Source organism: Petromyzon marinus, chromosome 72, assembly GCF_048934315.1.
Source record: "Petromyzon marinus isolate PM22_M1 ecotype Great Lakes invasive population chromosome 72, UKy_Petmar_22M1.pri1.0, whole genome shotgun sequence".
Classification (NCBI taxonomy): Eukaryota; Metazoa; Chordata; class Hyperoartia; order Petromyzontiformes; family Petromyzontidae; genus Petromyzon; species Petromyzon marinus.
Window position 1 is genome coordinate 8094665 of NC_133738.1, and position 22346 is coordinate 8117010.

The 22346-nt window shown below is 44.2% G+C and overlaps 1 protein-coding gene across 3 annotated transcripts; it reads left to right on the forward strand.

Moving 5' to 3' along the window:
- Window positions 1–302: 302 nt before the first annotated feature.
- LOC142906961 (uncharacterized) lies at window positions 303–21720 on the forward strand. 3 transcript variants are annotated; one of them, XR_012930596.1, is made up of 4 exons: window positions 303–1023; window positions 1849–1939; window positions 18786–20275; window positions 20632–21720. XR_012930596.1 is itself a non-coding variant. In XM_076055805.1 (3 exons), the coding sequence occupies exons 1-3, from the start codon at window positions 941–943 to the stop codon at window positions 19518–19520; spliced, it is 909 nt and encodes a 302-aa protein (XP_075911920.1). In that variant the 5' UTR covers window positions 303–940; the 3' UTR covers window positions 19521–21720. The 3 variants fall into 3 exon arrangements, 1 of the variants encoding a protein (XP_075911920.1); XM_076055805.1 differs by having other exon boundaries at window positions 18786–21720; XR_012930597.1 differs by lacking the exons at window positions 303–1023; window positions 1849–1939 and adding an exon at window positions 10706–16963 and having other exon boundaries at window positions 18786–21720.
- The last annotated feature ends 626 nt before the right edge of the window (window positions 21721–22346 follow it).

The window sequence follows — 22346 nt, forward strand, 5'->3', positions numbered from 1 at the left end:
TTTGGGCCACCCTGTAAAATAACCCTCTGTGTCCTGACTTTTGGGCCACCATGGAAAACAATAACTTACGTGTCCTGAGTTTTGAGCCACACTGTATAATGATAATAACCCTATGTCTCCTGACTCCTGGGCTACCCTGTAAAAGAATAACCTTCTGTGTCCTTGCTTTTGGGCCAACATGTATAACAATGACTTACGTCTTCTGACTTTTGGGCAACCCAGCATAATAACCCTGTGGTGGGAGAGAGAGGTGGGGGTTGGGGGTTGGGGCAGCTGGGGGGGAGAGAAAGGTGGGGGGGACGAGGCAACGGAGTTACCTGAATGCTGCTATTATCTGCGCAGTGCGCAATCTACCAGTGCTAAAACTGTACTTATCTACCAGTTATGTGATACTTATTTATTGGATATTTACTTTTGTCACTTATTTACTGTTTTAAATTCACTCGTTTCCGGTTAGTTTGTTTTCTTTGTGCACGTTATGATTTTAATGTTAACAATTGATAGTGGAATGTAGTACAAATGTAAACTTCGTATTAATATGATGGAATTAAGCTGCAGTAACGACGTTAAATATATGAATGCATGCGGGGTATATGGAGGTGCGGGCTATCTGAAATTGGTTTTATACAAAACGCTATTTTTGCGGGGTATATGCGTCTCTGGGTTATATGCGTATGCGGGCTATATGCGTGAAAATACGGTATTTCAATTGTGACGCATATTTTTCTTCTTGGTTCTTTCGGTAAAGTCACGTAGAATGGAAATAAAATAATAAAAATAAAGCAATAAAATAAAATTCTCACAACGTTTTGGCCACAACACAAGTAGCCTTCTTCAGGTGAATAAACATGACTGTCCAGAAGACAGCGCTTGAGTGAACATTGCCAAGCAAGGACCGCGTCTTTTAAGCTGTGTGGGCGGAATTAACATATGAATTAGCATGTTACCCAGCACCACCACCGGATCGGAGGAGGGTGGTGACCGAGCACACAGAAAAAGAAAGAAAGAAAGGGAACAGCCAAGGTGTGCTCCTCTGTCCTGTGTTGTGTTATAACTATGCTATAAACTGGACTACTATACAATAGTATAACTTCCAATTTAAACTACATGGTATAATATCATATCCATAGACAAAATTCCACCTTTGAATTATACAATGCGTTACTATACACTACCCTATACTTTAGACTATTAATTATTAGATTTGTAACATTACACTATGTCTTATTCTATCAACCCTACTATATACCACACTGCTGTATATTCACTATACAATTACGATACTATATATTGCCTTATGAATAATGTTAAACATTACAATGTTATACTATTTATTATTATACCACATGCTATAAACCATATCATTGACTGTTGTGTGAAAGGTATTAAGAGGCAGTGCCAGCGAATGGACTGCGGTCTGAAGGTCACCGTAAAATGCAATCAATTAAGAACCGAAATGGTTTATAACATCTTTCCAGTGGTTACTAAGCCAGAATCCATCTTCTCGGTTGAAATTGTCTATGTGTTTTAAAAAAAATGCATATTTTTGTTTGCCGTTTACCTAACCCCATTGTTTCGGTAAGGCTTAAGTATTGAATATTGGCATTTTGGCTTTCTCCGCACGTTCCAAGAAAGTTAACCCCGCGATATTCAAAGGTCTCCTGTATTTTCTGTTCATCTGCTACAGCACAGATGTATCGATTTTTTTTTCAGAAACTAGATCCCTGCTTTATTGATGTAATCAAGGCCTAAGTACCATGAAGAGGCTTCGGGTTTTGGTTATTCATTGTTTTCGATATCCCTGCCCGTCTGCTCACATTCGTTAAGGATTTTTGTGATTTTGGGCAGGCACGGCAAATGCTGCGTGGCAAGGATTCAGACCTGTTTCATGTTCAAGTTGGCGTGTGGACAGGAATTCCCTCTGGCCACATACATTACGGTAAGTCTCCGGGTAGCGGAAGACCCGACTTACGGAAATCCAACCTTATGGAAATGCTCCCATAAATCATGTAAAAAATAAACATGCGGAAATGTTTGCCTTAGTTACTTAGCACAAGCAGTCCAGTGCGGTGAGGTTGTGGATGAATACTGCTGAGTGAGGCGTAAGGCAGGCAGCATCTTCCCCAAGGCGGTGGTGTATAGCTGCTCTGCACTCTCAGTCATGCTGTTACATTGTTACCGTGCATATACTGTTCCCGGCACATCGTCTCGTCACGTTCTGTGTCATATCACCCTTAATTGCATTGCAATAATGACTGGAAAAGATGAAGGGAAATTGAATTGTTTTGTAGCATTATGTAATTTTGGTTTTCTGTGCTTAGAACTATCTTGTTTTCCCCATGTTTCTCTTTATAGTTTTCATTTGAAGTTTATTTCATAAGTTATTTACGTTATGTACTTTATTTAACACATTTGCACTTCGATTGCTTAAGGTCTCGGCCAACAGCAAGAGAGGTCTAGGCCTAGCCTATTGCCTGGTAAACGAATATTCAGAAGTGACTGTTTTCTGTTAATTAATATTAGAACGTCTCATGGTGTTCATAAATATTTGGATAAGTATATATTCCATTAGTTTAATTATGGATAGTGTTAGGGTCGATATTCGATTAAATGAAAGAATATAGGAAGTGCAGAACGTATGTACAGCAATACGATACAGGTCGCGATAGAAAATTGACTATAGCGCGATACAGTACTGAGATAAAACAAACGAGTAATTGGGTACGGGCGACACAACTATTTCCGGCTTTGGGATTTTGTCTTGATTTTGGGAGAAAATGGCTCAGTTTCCGACATGGGAAATTCGGGTTACGGATCGTTCCCGGGAATATAACCCTTCCATAACCCGGGGACTGTCTGTACATTAAGATAACATATTCAATAGGTACAAAGTTTTGAGAACCTCACAATGGCCCAACAAAAATGCATTTGGTATAGTTACAATGAGAGGCTGATGGATGGCTGGTTATAGTTAAGGGATCATTCCTGCTGGTCAACCATGTTATGTAGGCTGATGATCTGGTAATGGCTACTCAATGCGATGGAGTTAGGGACTCTTGTTCTCTACCTGGAGAATTTCATCATGAGCAGCCTTACATATCTTCTTTGGTTCTTTCGGTAAAGTCACGTAGAATGAGAATAAAATAATAAATTGATAAAATAAAATAACACAATAATATTCTCACGACGTTTCGGCCACAACACAAGCGGCCTTCATCAGGTGAAGGGAGCGAGACTGTCTGGTAGGACAGCGCTGGAGTGAGAGAGCCACGTTCAGATCACGGCTTTTAAGCTGTGTGAGAGGAACAAAGAGCCTTGACGAAGGAATTAGCATAAAATTTAGCATTGAAAAGGCTGAATGATTAGCTTGTGACTGGTCACAGAAATAGCTATGTTAAAAGTTAAAGCATACACATCCGCAGAGGCACCCATTGTTAAAAGGAATTAGCATAGAATTTAGCATTGAAATAGCTAAATTAAGGCATTCGCTTGTAACTGCTACAGAAATAGTTACGTTGAAGTCAGAGCATACACATTCACCGAGGCACTTAGTACAAATCAAAACAGGAGAATTTAGCATTGAAATAACTAGGCGAATTTAGCATTGAAATAACTGGGTGATTTGCTAGTGACTGGTCACAGAAATGACTACAAAACTGAGCTATTCACAGTACTATATAGTGAACCAATAAAAACTAAAATATAAATTATCTTCATGTTATCAATAAACTCTATATTCTCCAATCAGCTAAGCTACCAACCATAAGTCGTTATATATCACAATGCTATATGGCGAAAAAATGGGTGGATTCTTACCCTCAAATTTCCGTACCACGGATAGCTACGGGCCCCGTTCAGACGGACGAGTTCGTCCATGGTCGGAACAGAGGAGGGGGAGAGAGACAGCTGCGAAGCCCTAGTATACTCCATGTTGTAAACCATACCATTAACCGTGGTGTGAGAGGTATTAAGAGGCAATGCTGGCGAAAGAGCTGCGGTCTGAAGGTCATCGTAAAATTACAATTAATTAAGAACAGAAATGATTTAACACATCTTTCCAGTGGTTACTGAGCCTGAATCCATCTTCTCGGTTGAAATTGTCTCTGTGCTTGTATATGTGAATGGCCTCATGAACGAATCTCTCATGGTAGCCAGTTGGTTTGCAAAGAACCTCCGTCTTGGAGAAGTCAATGTCATGTGAGCCCACTGAATTGTAACAGTGATCTGCCACGGCAGAGGAGTTCGTCTTATCGTGTTTCAAGTCTGCTTTATGTTCGCGGATGCGATCCGAGATATGTCTTTTGGTTTCTCCAATGTAGCTACTACCACAGAGGCACTTTAGTTTGTAAACGCCCGGGTACTGTATGTCTGGAAGAGCATATTTTACAGATGGAACTAAATCACGGATTTTGTGTACTGTGTTGAATCGGACCTGGATCTTGTGTTTATTCAGGATTTTGGAGATCTTTTTAGTGACCCCTGCAATGTAGGGTAAGGTGATGGTTTTGAGTGGCTCCACAAGAGGATCCTTCTTCATGACTGGAGTGATGGCTTTGCGGATTGTGTAGTCGGAGTAGCCATTAGCCCTGAGAGCCTGGTGTACGTGTTTGAGTTCACTGGTAATGTGTTCCTGGTCGGAAATGCATTGGGCTCTATGGTATAGAGTCTTGATGAGGCAGTTCTTCTGGGATGGATGGTGGTGGGAATCCGGTTTCAAGTAAGCATCTGTATGGGTAGCTTTCCTGTAGACAGAGTGGCTCATTGAACCATCATGTCTCCTTTTAATTAAGACATCCAGAAAGGGTAGTTTGCCATCTTTTTCGACCTCCATGGTAAATCTGATGGCTGGGTGTATGGAATTGATGTGGTCGCGGAATTGGTCTAGAGCAGGCTGGCCATGTGGCCATATGACAAAGGTGTCATCAACGTACCTCTTCCATAAGGTCGGGCGTAGAGTGGCAGTCTGGATGGCGTCAGTTTCAAATTTTTCCATGAATACGTTGGCTACAACCGGAGATAGGGGGGAGCCCATTGGGGTGCCCTCAGTTTGTTTGTAGAAAGTTCCATTCCAGGTGAAGTATGTGTTGGTTAAGCAATGTCTCACCAGGGGGGGTACATCAGTATGCAGTCCTTGATGAACCAGGTCTTCAATGATAGCGATGGTGTCAGGTACCGGGACTTTGGTGAACAAGGACACCACATCAAAACTGACAAGCAGGTCGTTTGGGGACAGGGAAATGTCTTTGATTGTCGATACCAGGTGAGTAGAATTTAGTACCGCAGAGGTGGTTTTTCCAGTGAAAGGTCGCAGTATATCAGCCAGAAAACGTGCCAGTTTGTAGGTGGGGGAGCTGATAGTAGAGACGATGGGACGAAGGGGTGTATCTTCTTTGTGTATCTTTGGAAGGCCATATAATCTTGGTGGTCTGGCAGCAGAGGGTTTCAACAAGAACTGTTTGTTCTCATCAATTAATGCTGTTGAATCAGAGATAATTTTGTTCGTTTTGGTGACCAGGCTGTTGGTGGGATCTCTTTTTATTTTTGTATAGCTGCCATCGTTGAGTAGTTCTTGAATTTTGTTGTTATATTCTGTTTTGTCCATGATGACAGTGGCATTGCCTTTGTCGGCTGAGAGAACGACAATATCATCCCTCTTTTTTAATTGAGATAATTCAAAACGTTCGTCTTTGCTGATGTTGCTAGGTGGCAACTTAGCGTTTTTGAGGGTTGCAGCGATTTCAGATCTTGCTACGTCTGCAGAGATGTGACTCAAGCCCTTGAGTGCAACGTCGACATGGGCAATGATATCATTAACCGGTAAGTGTCTCGGTGTGACAGCAAAGTTTAGACCTTTAGCTAAAACGGATTTCAGACCATCAGAAATGGAACTGTTACTGCGATTAATTACGACTTTGTTGACGTCTATCTTTTCGGTGTGTGGATCCGATTTTTTGCTGGAGAGGTGATTGAATTTGGAAATCAAATTGTCCCTACATTTGTTCGACATAGTGGCAGCCGAAGAGGTAGTCATATTGTCTACATGTTCCCAATCCGATGTAGACATTGTTGCTGTCAATTTTAAGTGTGATTTGTAGAGTGTCTTGTCTAACTGATCGAGTTCGGTGCGTGTAAGTCTGATTTTTTCCGAGATAAGAGCGAAGCTAGTTCTAGCTAGAATTCGTTTTGCATTGAGAGAAGTTGCAACAGCAGAGGTTAGTGTAAATGCGGTTGGTATTACCTTAGAGTCGCGGCATCTCTTCAGAAAGGTGAGAGACTCGATTAGTTGAGCCTTCTTATCCCGAAGTCTGTTGAATGATCTTAAGGATGTGTGGAATCCCTCCCCGTAGAGGCGGTTAAATTTCGATTTAAAGCTTTCGTGACTGCAATGATTCATCTTCTTTGGTTCTTTCGGTAAAGTCACGTAGAATGAGAATAAAATAATAAATTGATAAAATAAAATAACACAATAATATTCTCACGACGTTTCGGCCACAACACAAGCGGCCTTCATCAGGTGAAGGGAGCGAGACTGTCTGGTAGGACAGCGCTGGAGTGAGAGAGCCACGTTCAGATCACGGCTTTTAAGCTGTGTGAGAGGAACAAAGAGCCTTGACGAAGGAATTAGCATAAAATTTAGCATTGAAAAGGCTGAATGATTAGCTTGTGACTGGTCACAGAAATAGCTATGTTAAAAGTTAAAGCATACACATCCGCAGAGGCACCCATTGTTAAAAGGAATTAGCATAGAATTTAGCATTGAAATAGCTAAATTAAGGCATTCGCTTGTAACTGCTACAGAAATAGTTACGTTGAAGTCAGAGCATACACATTCACCGAGGCACTTAGTACAAATCAAAACAGGAGAATTTAGCATTGAAATAACTAGGCGAATTTAGCATTGAAATAACTGGGTGATTTGCTAGTGACTGGTCACAGAAATGACTACAAAACTGAGCTATTCACAGTACTATATAGTGAACCAATAAAAACTAAAATATAAATTATCTTCATGTTATCAATAAACTCTATATTCTCCAATCAGCTAAGCTACCAACCATAAGTCGTTATATATCACAATGCTATATGGCGAAAAAATGGGTGGATTCTTACCCTCAAATTTCCGTACCACGGATAGCTACGGGCCCCGTTCAGACGGACGAGTTCGTCCATGGTCGGAACAGAGGAGGGGGAGAGAGACAGCTGCGAAGCCCTAGTATACTCCATGTTGTAAACCATACCATTAACCGTGGTGTGAGAGGTATTAAGAGGCAATGCTGGCGAAAGAGCTGCGGTCTGAAGGTCATCGTAAAATTACAATTAATTAAGAACAGAAATGATTTAACACATCTTTCCAGTGGTTACTAAGCCTGAATCCATCTTCTCGGTTGAAATTGTCTCTGTGCTTGTATATGTGAATGGCCTCATGAACGAATCTCTCATGGTAGCCAGTTGGTTTGCAAAGAACCTCCGTCTTGGAGAAGTCAATGTCATGTGAGCCCACTGAATTGTAACAGTGATCTGCCACGGCAGAGGAGTTCGTCTTACCGTGTTTCAAGTCTGCTTTATGTTCGCGGATGCGATCCGAGATATGTCTTTTGGTTTCTCCAATGTAGCTACTACCACAGAGGCACTTTAGTTTGTAAACGCCCGGGTACTGTATGTCTGGAAGAGCATCTTTTACAGATGGAACTAAATCACGGATTTTGTGTACTGTGTTGAATCGGACCTGGATCTTGTGTTTATTCAGGATTTTGGAGATCTTTTTAGTGACCCCTGCAATGTAGGGTAAGGTGATGGTTTTGAGTGGCTCCACAAGAGGATCCTTCTTCATGACTGGAGTGATGGCTTTGCGGATTGTGTAGTCGGAGTAGCCATTAGCCCTGAGAGCCTGGTGTACGTGTTTGAGTTCACTGGTAATGTGTTCCTGGTCGGAAATGCATTGGGCTCTATGGTATAGAGTCTTGATGAGGCAGTTCTTCTGGGATGGATGGTGGTGGGAATCCGGTTTCAAGTAAGCATCTGTATGGGTAGCTTTCCTGTAGACAGAGTGGCTCATTGAACCATCATGTCTCCTTTTAATTAAGACATCCAGAAAGGGTAGTTTGCCATCTTTTTCGACCTCCATGGTAAATCTGATGGCTGGGTGTATGGAATTGATGTGGTCGCGGAATTGGTCTAGAGCAGGCTGGCCATGTGGCCATATGACAAAGGTGTCATCAACGTACCTCTTCCATAAGGTCGGGCGTAGAGTGGCAGTCTGTTTCTGTAGCAGTTACAAGCGAATGCCTTAATTTAGCTATTTCAATGCTAAATTCTATGCTAATTCCTTTTAACAATGGGTGCCTCTGCGGATGTGTATGCTTTAACTTTTAACATAGCTATTTCTGTGACCAGTCACAAGCTAATCATTCAGCCTTTTCAATGCTAAATTTTATGCTAATTCCTTCGTCAAGGCTCTTTGTTCCTCTCACACAGCTTAAAAGCCGTGATCTGAACGTGGCTCTCTCACTCCAGTGCTGTCCTACCAGACAGTCTCGCTCCCTTCACCTGATGAAGGCCGCTTGTGTTGTGGCCGAAACGTCGTGAGAATATTATTGTGTTATTTTATTTTATCAATTTATTATTTTATTCTCATTCTACGTGACTTTACCGAAAGAACCAAAGAAGATGAATCATTGCAGTCACGAAAGCTTTAAATCGAAATTTAACCGCCTCTACGGGGAGGGATTCCACACATCCTTAAGATCATTCAACAGACTTCGGGATAAGAAGGCTCAACTAATCGAGTCTCTCACCTTTCTGAAGAGATGCCGCGACTCTAAGGTAATACCAACCGCATTTACACTAACCTCTGCTGTTGCAACTTCTCTCAATGCAAAACGAATTCTAGCTAGAACTAGCTTCGCTCTTATCTCGGAAAAAATCAGACTTACACGCACCGAACTCGATCAGTTAGACAAGACACTCTACAAATCACACTTAAAATTGACAGCAACAATGTCTACATCGGATTGGGAACATGTAGACAATATGACTACCTCTTCGGCTGCCACTATGTCGAACAAATGTAGGGACAATTTGATTTCCAAATTCAATCACCTCTCCAGCAAAAAATCGGATCCACACACCGAAAAGATAGACGTCAACAAAGTCGTAATTAATCGCAGTAACAGTTCCATTTCTGATGGTCTGAAATCCGTTTTAGCTAAAGGTCTAAACTTTGCTGTCACACCGAGACACTTACCGGTTAATGATATCATTGCCCATGTCGACGTTGCACTCAAGGGCTTGAGTCACATCTCTGCAGACGTAGCAAGATCTGAAATCGCTGCAACCCTCAAAAACGCTAAGTTGCCACCTAGCAACATCAGCAAAGACGAACGTTTTGAATTATCTCAATTAAAAAAGAGGGATGATATTGTCGTTCTCTCAGCCGACAAAGGCAATGCCACTGTCATCATGGACAAAACAGAATATAACAACAAAATTCAAGAACTACTCAACGATGGCAGCTATACAAAAATAAAAAGAGATCCCAACAACAGCCTGGTCACCAAAACGAACAAAATTATCTCTGATTCAACAGCATTAATTGATGAGAACAAACAGTTCTTGTTGAAACCCTCTGCTGCCAGACCACCAAGATTATATGGCCTTCCAAAGATACACAAAGAAGATACACCCCTTCGTCCCATCGTCTCTACTATCAGCTCCCCCACCTACAAACTGGCACGTTTTCTGGCTGATATACTGCGACCTTTCACTGGAAAAACCACCTCTGCGGTACTAAATTCTACTCACCTGGTATCGACAATCAAAGACATTTCCCTGTCCCCAAACGACCTGCTTGTCAGTTTTGATGTGGTGTCCTTGTTCACCAAAGTCCCGGTACCTGACACCATCGCTATCATTGAAGACCTGGTTCATCAAGGACTGCATACTGATGTACCCCCCCTGGTGAGACATTGCTTAACCAACACATACTTCACCTGGAATGGAACTTTCTACAAACAAACTGAGGGCACCCCAATGGGCTCCCCCCTATCTCCGGTTGTAGCCAACGTATTCATGGAAAAATTTGAAACTGACGCCATCCAGACTGCCACTCTACGCCCGACCTTATGGAAGAGGTACGTTGATGACACCTTTGTCATATGGCCACATGGCCAGCCTGCTCTAGACCAATTCCGCGACCACATCAATTCCATACACCCAGCCATCAGATTTACCATGGAGGTCGAAAAAGATGGCAAACTACCCTTTCTGGATGTCTTAATTAAAAGGAGACATGATGGTTCAATGAGCCACTCTGTCTACAGGAAAGCTACCCATACAGATGCTTACTTGAAACCGGATTCCCACCACCATCCATCCCAGAAGAACTGCCTCATCAAGACTCTATACCATAGAGCCCAATGCATTTCCGACCAGGAACACATTACCAGTGAACTCAAACACGTACACCAGGCTCTCAGGGCTAATGGCTACTCCGACTACACAATCCGCAAAGCCATCACTCCAGTCATGAAGAAGGATCCTCTTGTGGAGCCACTCAAAACCATCACCTTACCCTACATTGCAGGGGTCACTAAAAAGATCTCCAAAATCCTGAATAAACACAAGATCCAGGTCCGATTCAACACAGTACACAAAATCCGTGATTTAGTTCCATCTGTAAAATATGCTCTTCCAGACATACAGTACCCGGGCGTTTACAAACTAAAGTGCCTCTGTGGTAGTAGCTACATTGGAGAAACCAAAAGACATATCTCGGATCGCATCCGCGAACATAAAGCAGACTTGAAACACGGTAAGACGAACTCCTCTGCCGTGGCAGATCACTGTTACAATTCAGTGGGCTCACATGACATTGACTTCTCCAAGACGGAGGTTCTTTGCAAACCAACTGGCTACCATGAGAGATTCGTTCATGAGGCCATTCACATATACAAGCACAGAGACAATTTCAACCGAGAAGATGGATTCAGGCTCAGTAACCACTGGAAAGATGTGTTAAATCATTTCTGTTCTTAATTAATTGTAATTTTACGATGACCTTCAGACCGCAGCTCTTTCGCCAGCATTGCCTCTTAATACCTCTCACACCACGGTTAATGGTATGGTTTACAACATGGAGTATACTAGGGCTTCGCAGCTGTCTCTCTCCCCCTCCTCTGTTCCGACCATGGACGAACTCGTCCGTCTGAACGGGGCCCGTAGCTATCCGTGGTACGGAAATTTGAGGGTAAGAATCCACCCATTTTTTCGCCATATAGCATTGTGATATATAACGACTTATGGTTGGTAGCTTAGCTGATTGGAGAATATAGAGTTTATTGATAACATGAAGATAATTTATATTTTAGTTTTTATTGGTTCACTATATAGTACTGTGAATAGCTCAGTTTTGTAGTCATTTCTGTGACCAGTCACTAGCAAATCACCCAGTTATTTCAATGCTAAATTCGCCTAGTTATTTCAATGCTAAATTCTCCTGTTTTGATTTGTACTAAGTGCCTCGGTGAATGTGTATGCTCTGACTTCAACGTAACTATTTCTGTAGCAGTTACAAGCGAATGCCTTAATTTAGCTATTTCAATGCTAAATTCTATGCTAATTCCTTTTAACAATGGGTGCCTCTGCGGATGTGTATGCTTTAACTTTTAACATAGCTATTTCTGTGACCAGTCACAAGCTAATCATTCAGCCTTTTCAATGCTAAATTTTATGCTAATTCCTTCGTCAAGGCTCTTTGTTCCTCTCACACAGCTTAAAAGCCGTGATCTGAACGTGGCTCTCTCACTCCAGCGCTGTCCTACCAGACAGTCTCGCTCCCTTCACCTGATGAAGGCCGCTTGTGTTGTGGCCGAAACGTCGTGAGAATATTATTGTGTTATTTTATTTTATCAATTTATTATTTTATTCTTATTCTACGTGACTTTACCGAAAGAACCAAAGAAGATGAATCATTGCAGTCACGAAAGCTTTAAATCGAAAGCCTTACATATGTTCCAAAAAAATAAAGGACCTGCCAGGGTATTTCATGTCATCCAACATTCCGTTTGCTCGCCTCTTAATGAGTAATTAGGCAGTTCTACAGGTGGTACAGAAGCTCCCATACTTGGTTAATGTGTCCACGACCAGCTCTGGTTTGGCAGCTATAGTCTCAATTCATATTAGTCGAGCAGCATTCTTTCCTTAGATTGTCTAACATGGTAAGGAATCTGCCTGGACCATTGCTCCATACAAATCACTGAATCTTCTTGCCCACAGCTATGACCCCTTTCTCTGTGTATGTGAAATATGGACTCCTTTAAATACCCATCTGTGCTGGCTTATACAATTAAGGCTGGCCTGCCTAAGATTCATCCTCTAGTACAAATCCCTGAGATATCCATACAGAATATAATCGGTGAGCCTCTGGCAGGCGAGGCTGCATTCGTTGGTCATGAAACCCGCATGCTCAGAAACTGCACGCTCAAGCAGCGTAAGTTAGTTCGGATACGAGGGACTTAACGGGTATGGCATGGGCTAGAGAAAAGATTGGAAGATGTGGAGGTGATTGGACTTGCCGATGACTGGTACCAGGAGTGTGAAGATCGGCCTCTGTGGAGGAGGCCCGTGAAGGATGCTGCAGGGTAGTTGGAGGCATTCGTCCTGCAACAATGAGGTCAGAGGAGTGACACATTAATGTGTGGAGCGCTGGGTGGCTAAAATGCAGCAAGTTGGCACAATGGGTAGCACAGGTGGTGCATCTGCCAGTCATCTCAGTCATCTCTTGACACCTGATTAATTCCCATGACCTACTGGCAAGTGCTCCACACTTATATGGCCTCAATTCGCACCTATCATGGCATGACCACTATGATGATGTTACTACCAATTAGTGGTGAATGGTGGCTGTTTTCTTTATATAATCTGTTAATGATCCATGTGAAACATATCTGTATGTAAGAGTGTATCTACATGGGGAGCGGAGGCACATTTGTTCGTCCACTGCATTATGGAGCCAACATTCAGAGTTGTATTATTGTTGACAGCAGACATGATTGGCAAGTGATAGCTTAACTTATTGTAGGCCTCTGCTTGATTGATTGTTCCTCGGTTAAGTACATGGTGAAGAGTATAAGCATCTGTACTGAGCAGAGAGAAGCACCCAGGCATGGTTCTAGCCACAACACCACCTTCTTCACCATTCCAGTGCGTGAGTGTAAAGTTTTTATTTGCTGTAAAGTATATTGACCATATTAAACACCTAGGTTTAATCAAAGCATTAGAGTTTTTTTTTAAATTTCACGTGTAGCGAGTTCAACTGAGTCACAGAAGTACTGTTTGGAGGCAACACATTTATTAATACCAACACTCGGGTTAACAGAATAACAACCTATGGTAGTGACCACCAGGCTCACTACACTAATCACAACGTAACTAGCCACAACAGACCGGACCACAGCTTTGGTCCAGGTCCACGTGTTGGAGACTCTTGCAGGACGTAGAACATAGACGGAGGTTTCTTCAGAATGAATAACAGCACCGGTCCCTCTGGGGGACCCAGCTTATATCCTCTGCAGCGTGGCTGGCTCCGCCCTTGGCCACGGCCACTTTCAAGAATCCTCGAGCAGAATCTCGACCCTGACACGTGACCACCCCTAATTCCCATTTGGGGGCCCCTGTGTAGACTTAACCGGTCACGTGTCCTCTGGGGCCAACCAGAGTGCCACGGCCTTTAGTAACCCTATTTCCATGGCCGGCACTCCCACACCCTATCCTGTAGGGGCCAGCACTGCACGCTACGCGTGGTGCAATCCAATGATTTTGATCAGCGTTCACCGAGCCCCTCTAGGGCCGGTCTGCACCCACATCCAAATGGTGTCCGTGATGTCAATACATCGCACGCCATGCCTCTCTAGAGCCGGCATTACACAGTGACATCCCGCGATGTCATTACATAACGCCCCCCCCCCCCCCCACCCTTCGTAGCACTCAGCCATCCCTGCTGTCAACTCCCCCTTAAACAACGAACAAGCTGAACAGAGTGAGAAAAACCCCTATGTGAGGCACCCTTGTCTATTACATAGCCATTGAGGAATGCCTCAGTGATCGTCGCCGCCGACTGATTGGGGAGCGGCCAGGCCATCGGCCATCGTGAAAAATACTCGACTCCCACTAGCAAATACTTATTTCCACGAGGGGTAGTGGGAAATCGACCAAGGATGTCCAGAGCAACCAGTTCATTTATGCAGGATACCTGAATGGACTGCAGTGGTGGACAACAGGTTTCGACGGCGGTTTTCGCCACGCACACTGCACACACCCTTTCAACAAATTAGCAACATCTTCCACCATGCCAGGCCAGAATAAGTCCAGCTTAAGTGTGGCCAACGTCTTATGCACACCCAGGTGCAACAGTCACTCTTGCACCGCCCAATTGACCTTACCCCTCAGGGCCGTGGGCACAACAATATTATAACGGCGCAACCCTCCATCCCAGTGCATGAGCAATCTGCCTCTGAGAATGACAGAGGCAACACCCCGTCGATCCCCACCCCCATCAGCCTCCTTGACACGGCGTCGAAATTCAAGCAGGGAAGCGTCCTCAACCTGGAGGCGCCCCCATTCTTCGTGGTCCAACCCAATTATGGCGTCACGCGCCACAAGATCCTCGGCTATCTCAGAGGTTTCAACCTCGGCCGACGCCACAAGGGGAGGGGGCAAGTCCTCGGTGGGTGGCTTACAGCGCTCAGAGCCCGAAGAACACACGCACCCATCGCTGGTTGGTAATCGCGACAGGGCGTTCGTGTGTCAGGAGCCTTTGCGATAAGTAACAGTAAAGGAGAACTTCCAACCATCGTGAAAGTTGCCCAGACCACTGTTCAATACGCAGCGCATACTGTTGCGCTGCATGGTTAGAGAGCACCTCAAACCATACAAATAGGGGCGATGCTGTTGCATAAAAACACAATAGCCAACAGTTCCCGGCGTGTGACACAGTACCGTTGTTTGGCCGGAGACAGCACTCTGCTTGCATATGCGACAGCACTCTCGATGCCATTGACAACTTGAGACAGAACTGCTCCATTTCCGGTGTTAGAAGCGTCTGTATCAAGGACGAACGGCAAGGAAAAGTCCGGATAGCGGAGGGGAGTGGTGTTCACCAAGCCATCCCGAAGCACAATAAATGCGGCCTCCTCCCCCCAATGGAATTTGTTACCCTTTACCGTCAAGGTGTGGAGAGGTTTTGAGATAGTAGCGAACCCGGCGACAAAGCAGCGGTAATAGGACACAAATCCTATGAAGCTTCGCACCTCCCCCCACTGATGTGGGGGTCGGCCAAGTACGAATACACGTGGTTTTGTCCGGTTGCGTTGCAACTCCTGATTTACTGATGATGTGGCCAAGATGTCGAACAGATGACACTTCTGTGGTTTAACTTTTAGGTTGGCCGCACGCATTTTAAGAAATGCAGCACATAACCATTTGAGAACTGGTTCTAGCTGGTCTCCAGCTATTAATCACTGGAACGTAGCCGGTGTGGAATGAAGACCCAGCAGAAGCCGATTAAATTCGAATAAGCCTTGTGGTGTACGAAAGGCTGTTTTGGGCTTAAAGGCTTCATGTAGTGGCAGCTGCCAAAATCCGAATAGGAGGTCAAGAGTGGAAAAGAACTCTGCTCCTGCTCGAGCATCCAGGGAATCGTCCATCCGAGGTAGAGGGTACGCATCAGCAACAGAGATCTTGTTCAGCTTATGGAAGTCAACACAGAAACGCAAGCTACCATCCTGCTGTTTAAGAAGAACAATAGGGGCTCCACACAGGCTGGTGGATGGTGAAATAACATCTGTGGCTAACATTTCTTCAACCGCCAGCCATATGTGTTCTTTTTTTGTAGGGCTCAGCCAGTAGGGATTCTGCCAGATTGGAGCGGCGTCACCCGTATCGATGCGATGACTCAAAAGCGTCGTGCGGCCGATGTAAAATTTGCCTTTGCTAAAATACGGTTGAGAATTCACGCAAAAGCGGCTTCAATTTTCCCCCCTCTTCTGGGCCTCGGACAATTCCGCATTTTCCGATCCGAACAAAGCGTATCCATGCAACTCTCATCAGAACCCTTTTGCGGCTGTGTATTTGACGAGGCCACCACACTGCCAATGATGATTCCTTCACAAAGCACTAGCGATGCATGAGCTAGCACGGTTTCTTCTTGAATAACCGATGTGTCTAACCCTGCGTTAAAGAACTGAATGAACGGTTCCTGATCATTTGATACCAACGTCTGGGCCCCTACTAACATAAACCCACGAATGGCTTTATTAGAGGGTCCCAAGAATATTCCTCCCACAGTCGCCTCCTGATCTAGCGGCTTCCGCAATCGCAAAGGGACCAACATTTGCGCGCCAGGCGGAATCCTTATTGTTTTACGTGCAAGTGCTTTCACGGTAGCATTGGCTGCATAAGCGAGTGGGAGAAGGCAAAAATGCCATTCGACGGCCTAATGGTAACTTAAGGCGCCCTTTGTCAATTACATTTTTCAGGGACATCTTCCCCAAAAAGTCAGTGCCGAGCAGGCAAGCAATAGCAAGGGACGTCGATACAAGAACCGGTCCCGTCAATTTGACATCCGCATTGCACACCTCCGCTGTTATTCTCCCAATGATGCCCAATGAGCCGCCGTTTGCGGCGAAGCACAGAGCTTTAACAGAACATAGGGTACGACATTTAGGGGACAAGATGTTATAAATCAACTCGGAAATGATGGTCGCTGACGCACGAGTGTCAACGAGAATTCTTATTTCAACCCCCTCTATCCAATAACAGCGGACGAACCTGCGGTCGCGGCAACCACTCTATGGGCCAACTTCGACCACTGACCCGGCTGGAGCGGCCAGTCGGCCCGATCAAAATCCGAACCCACCCCGCACTGACGCACGACGGGAACGAAACCCAACGGAACGAGATGAGTGAGGTGGGTTCAGGGGCTGAGTGTGTGATGTGTCGCCATCGTTCTTCCTCCCATCGCACCATCCCGTCCCCTCGCCAGTCTCCGCCCTGGGTCGATGCGCAGGTTAGGACGGGCTCTACGTCTTCGGGTGTATCACGTGCCGTTGCAAGAGCTTTTGCGCCTGGATGCATCTTGCAACCTTAATAGACGATAAATGTTCGTCGTCGTCGACAGCTGGCAGGACGACATTGAGGTCCTTGGCCAAAGCCAGCAATTTCTTGGGGACCAGCGAGTTGAGTCCGTTGTGGTCCATCTTCGAAAAGGCAGCCTTTGCTAGCGCCAAAAGTGCGCTACGGAAGGCAAGGGGCGTCTCGGCCTCCCACCTTCATGCAGTGAACTTGTGGCGCACATTCGATGGTGGTTCGTAGATCTCCACCATTTGGTCAAAGACTTGGTTCAGCATCGCCCTCTCGGATGGCGGGATGGTGAGGAACGCCGCCAGGGCATTGTCGTCAAGAGTGGCGGGTAGCGCTCTCAGCTCCTCCGCCTCCATCCACCCCGCTATTAGTCTGAAACCGCTGCTTGAAGGCCACCCAGTCGCTTCCGGCGACTGAGAATTCTTTCACGAAGGGCAGTCGTCGCCGGAGAGATGGGATGTCCACCAGCAGCTCTTTCTCCTATGTCAGCAGTTCTCCTATTGTATCTGTTCCACCTGATGACGGTCGCTTGCCCTACATTGTGGGGATCACAAAAAGATCACCAAAATCTTGAATAAACACAAGATCCAGGTCCGATTCAACACATTACATAAAATCCGTGATCTGGTTCCGCCTGTAAAAGATGTGATTCCGGACATACAGTACCCTGGCGTCTACAAACTATGTTGCCTCTGTGGTAGTAGTTACATTAGAGAAACCAAACGACATGTCTCGGACCGCATTCGTGAACACAAAGCAGACCTGAAACATGGTAGGACCAACACCTCGGCCATGGCAGATCACTGTTATAATTCAGTAGGCTCACATGACATTGACTTCTCCAAGACAGAGGTTCTATGCAAGCCATCTGGCTACCATGAGAGATTCGTTCATGAGGCTATCCACATTTACAAACACAGAGACAATTTCAACCGAGAAGATGGATTCTGGCTTAGCAATCATTGGAAGGATTTCATAAACCATTTCGGGTCTTAATTGATTGTTCTCGCTTATGGTGGCTTTCAGACCATATCCATTATTTTCATCTCCCCCCTCCTCTTTTCCGAACATAGATAGACTCGTCCATCTGAATAACTGCTAAATCGCTGTCCGTGGTGCTAACGTTGAAAAATACGCCACTTTTTTCAAATTTTCTTTCTGTAGTTTTCACACCTGATGATGATTGTTTGTGTTGCAGTCGAAACGTCGTGAGAATTGTATTGTTTTATATTTTTATTTTTTTATTGTTTCTCTTCTACGTGACTTTACTGAAAGAACCACAAATATGAATCCCTGCAATCACGAAAGCTTTAAATCAAAATTATATATTTCTTCAATAGCCAAATACAACTGAAATTCTGTACGTAGAGTTAAGGGTTATCATTGATATTAAATCTACTAGGGCCTCCAGGCATATTATACTGGTCACTTTCCTGCTATGCCAGGCCAAGAGTTAATCGTCAATAGTAGCAAGTGCCTTTAAACAGCCTGTGTGTTAAATTGGGGGTTATTTTTTTAAAATCTCGTTAATGTTTGAGTGTTCTTGTCTATGTAATATGTGAATATCACGTGTGACTGTGTATATATATACATGTCTATGCTTCTATGCTGACTTACATTGTGTGGATATTCCTGTTTTTTGTCTGCAGCTGCCAGTTCCTCTTCCACTTTGCTGTACAGAATTGGTCAAATGGAGCGAAGACAATCAGCGGGAGAGAAACTATTCAAGTGCACTGTGTGTGGGAAGGCGTTTGCACATTCATCAATTCTTCAGGTCCACCAGAGAACTCACACGGGAGAGAAACCCTTCAAGTGCACTGTGTGTGAGAAGGCATTTGCAATGTCATAGCATTTTAAAACACACCAGAGAATACACACAGGAGAAACACCCTTCAAGTGCACTGTGTGTGGGAAGGCGTTTGCACAGTCATCACATCTTAAAACACACGAGAGAATACACACAGGAGAAACACCCTTCAAGTGCACTGTGTGTGGGAAGGCGTTTGCACAGTCATCACATCTTAAAACACACCAGAGAATACACACAGGAGAGAAACCCTTCAAGTGCACTGTGTGTGGGAAGGTGGTTGCAGAGTCATCACATCTTAAAACACACCAGAGAATACACACAGGAGAGAAACCCTTCAAGTGCACTGTGTGTGGGAAGGTGGTTGCAGAGTCATCACATCTTAAAACACACCAGAGAATACACACAGGAGAAACTCCATTCAAGTGCACTGTGTGTGGGAAGGCATTTGCACATTCATCACATCTTAAAACACACCAGAGAATACACAGGAGAAACACCCTTCAAGTGCACTGTGTGTGGGAAGGCATTTGCGCAGTCATCATATCTTAAAAAACACCATCGTAGAGGGAATTAACACAGATATGCCAGGGGATACAGAGAGACGGAGCATCACACTATATCAAACAGGGTTTATCACTATCTTAAATTTCACACTCAATTTACAATTTAACAATCTTTGAAATAGTGTATTCAACCAGCCTATGCGTTAATTGTGTTTTAACCGACCGTTTGTGTTGCTTTATATAGTTTACAAATTTTGCTAAACCCTGTTTTATTTAGTGTGATGTTCCGTCTCTCTGTGTCCCCTGGTATATCTGTGTTAATTCCCCCTACTTAAGGTCTGTATATATTGCGGTTATGTGTTTCCTCTGCCTGATGATGATTGCTTGTGTTGCGATCGAAACGTCGTATGCTATTATATAATTTTATTTTATTTTTATTATTTCTACATGACTTTACCGAAAAAACCATAGAGTAATTCCTGCAGTCACGAAAGCGCCTAATCAAGTTCGAACCACCTTTACGGGAAGGTATGAATTATGTTGGCTTTGTGTTTCTCTGCTGGTGTGTCTACCTTTGTGTCTTGAGTTGGATTTGTGTCGCTGTGTTGTCTCTGCCTATGGTTGTGTGCCTGGGGACCTCTAGGTGTGCGCTGCTGCGCATTGGGTGCCTGACAACTGTGTGCCTGATAACTTGTATCATGCAAATTTGTGTCCCATTGTCTGTGGACCTTGGCCCTCCTACATCACTCGCCTTCTTAAAGCCTCGGGACAGCTTTACTTTACTCCTTAACTGTGCGCGAGTCTCCCCTCGAACGGTCTCTCTACGGTAAGTATTCTATCACTATCCTAAATTTCAGACTTAACTTACAATTTAACAATCTTTGAAACAGCGTATTCAACCAAACCATGCGTTAATTGTGTTTTAACCGACCGTTTGTGTTGCTTTATATAGTTTACAAATTTTGCTAAACCCTGTTTGATTTAGTGTGATGTTCCGTCTCTCTGTGTCCCCTGGTATATCTGTGTTAATTCCCCCTACTTAAGGTCTGTATATATATCTGCGGTTATGTGTTTCCTCTGCCTGATGATGATTGCTTGTGTTGCGATCGAAACGTCGTATGCTATTATATAATCTTATTTTATTTTTATTATTTCTACATGACTTTACCGAATAAACCAAAGAGTAATTCCTGCAGTCACGAAAGCGCCTAATCAAGTTCTAAGGTGACAACAGTTGGTGCGATTATTCGCAAATGGAAGAAACACAAGAACTGTCAATCTCCCTTGGCCTGGGGCTCTATGCAAGATCTCACCTCGTGGAGTTGCAATGATCATGAGAACAGTGAGGAATCAGCCCAGAACTACACGGGAGGATCTTGTCAATGATCTCAAAGCAGCTGGGACCATAGTCACCAAGAAAACAATTGATAACACACTACGCCGTGAAGGACTGAAATCCTGTAGCGCCCGCAAGGTCCCCCTGCTCAACAAAGCACATATAGATGCCCGTCTGAAGTTTGCCAATTAATATCTGAATTATTCAGAGGACAACTGGGTGAAAGTTTTGTGGTCAGATGAGACCAAAATGGAGCTCTTTGGCATCAACTCAACTTGCCGTGTTTGGAGGAGGAGGAATGCTGCCTATGACCCCAAGAACACCATCCCCACCGTCAAACATGGAGGTGGAAACATGCTTTGGGGGTGTTTTCTGCTAAGGGGACAGGACAACTTCACCGCATCAAAGGGACGATGGACGGGGCCATGTACCGTCAATTCTTGGGTGAGAACCTCCTTAAGTCAGCCAGGGCATTGAAACTGGATCGTGGATGGGTTTTCCAGCATGACAATGACCCAAAACACATGGCCAAGGCAACAAGGAGTGGCTCAAGAAGAAGCACATTAAGGTCCTGGAGTGGCCTAGCCAGTCTCCAGACCTTAATCCTATAGAAAATCTGTGGAGGGAGCTGAAGGTTCGAGTTGTCAAACGTCAGCCTGGAAACCTTAATGACTTGGAGAAGATCTGCAAAGAGGAGTGGGACAAAATCCCTCCTGAGATGTGTGCAAACCTGGTGGCCAACGACAAGAAACGTCTGATCTCTGTGATTGCCAACAAGGGTTTTGCCACCAAGTACTAAGTCATGTTTTGCAGAGGGGTCAAATACTTATTTCCCTCATTAAAATGCAAATCAATTTATAACATTTTTGACATGCGTTTTTCTGGATTTTGTTGTTATTCTGTCTCTCACTGTTCAAATAAACCTACCATTAAAATTATAGACTGATATTTTTTTGTCAGTAGGCAAACGTGCAAAATCAGCAGGGGATCAAATACTTTTTTTCCCTCACTGTAGATGTGTATCATAGAGCTTTAGATAAAGAAGTTCCATTTCATTCACAGGCCTTTCCCATAAGAAGTTTTTAAGGTTAGATCACGGAAATATTTCAATTTATCGTCAAAACCCACCACCACCCGACACAGCCAACTAATAAGGGTTGTCACGTTAACAGAACATGACAATTCGTCACTAGTATAGCACACCGGTGTGTTGGAGACGCAAGCCACAACTTTTACAATTTGAGTACGACGTTTCGCCAATCATTACAAATAGCTTCATCAGGCGACAGCCAGATTTGTGCCTTTCCCATTAAAAGGGTTTAACCTCCAAGTGATCAATAGAGGCAGCGTGAAACTGGAGGAGGCTGCAGACTGAGAGAGGGTGAAATGAAACCCAGCAGTTTGTGGAGGTAGACTTTTGGAGGATGCAGAGTAGGAGCGGCCAGCATGTGTTGACTTGGAGGTTGGGTAGATCTGTAAGCAGGAGTGGGAGACAAAAAAGCTCCACAGCATTCAACGTTAATATTTACATTAATATTGGCGCTTGCATAAATGTTTATTT

Excerpts from the sequence above, each read along its gene's own strand:
- LOC142906961 (XM_076055805.1), top strand. The coding sequence starts at position 941 with ATGTTACCCAGCACCACCACCGGATCGGAGGAGGGTGGTGACCGAGCA. Across the intron at positions 1,024-1,848 it reads AAAGAAAGGGAACAGCCAAG|GCACGGCAAATGCTGCGTGG; the intron begins GTGTGCTCCTCT and ends GATTTTGGGCAG. Across the intron at positions 1,940-18,785 it reads CTCTGGCCACATACATTACG|CTGCCAGTTCCTCTTCCACT; the intron begins GTAAGTCTCCGG and ends TTTTGTCTGCAG.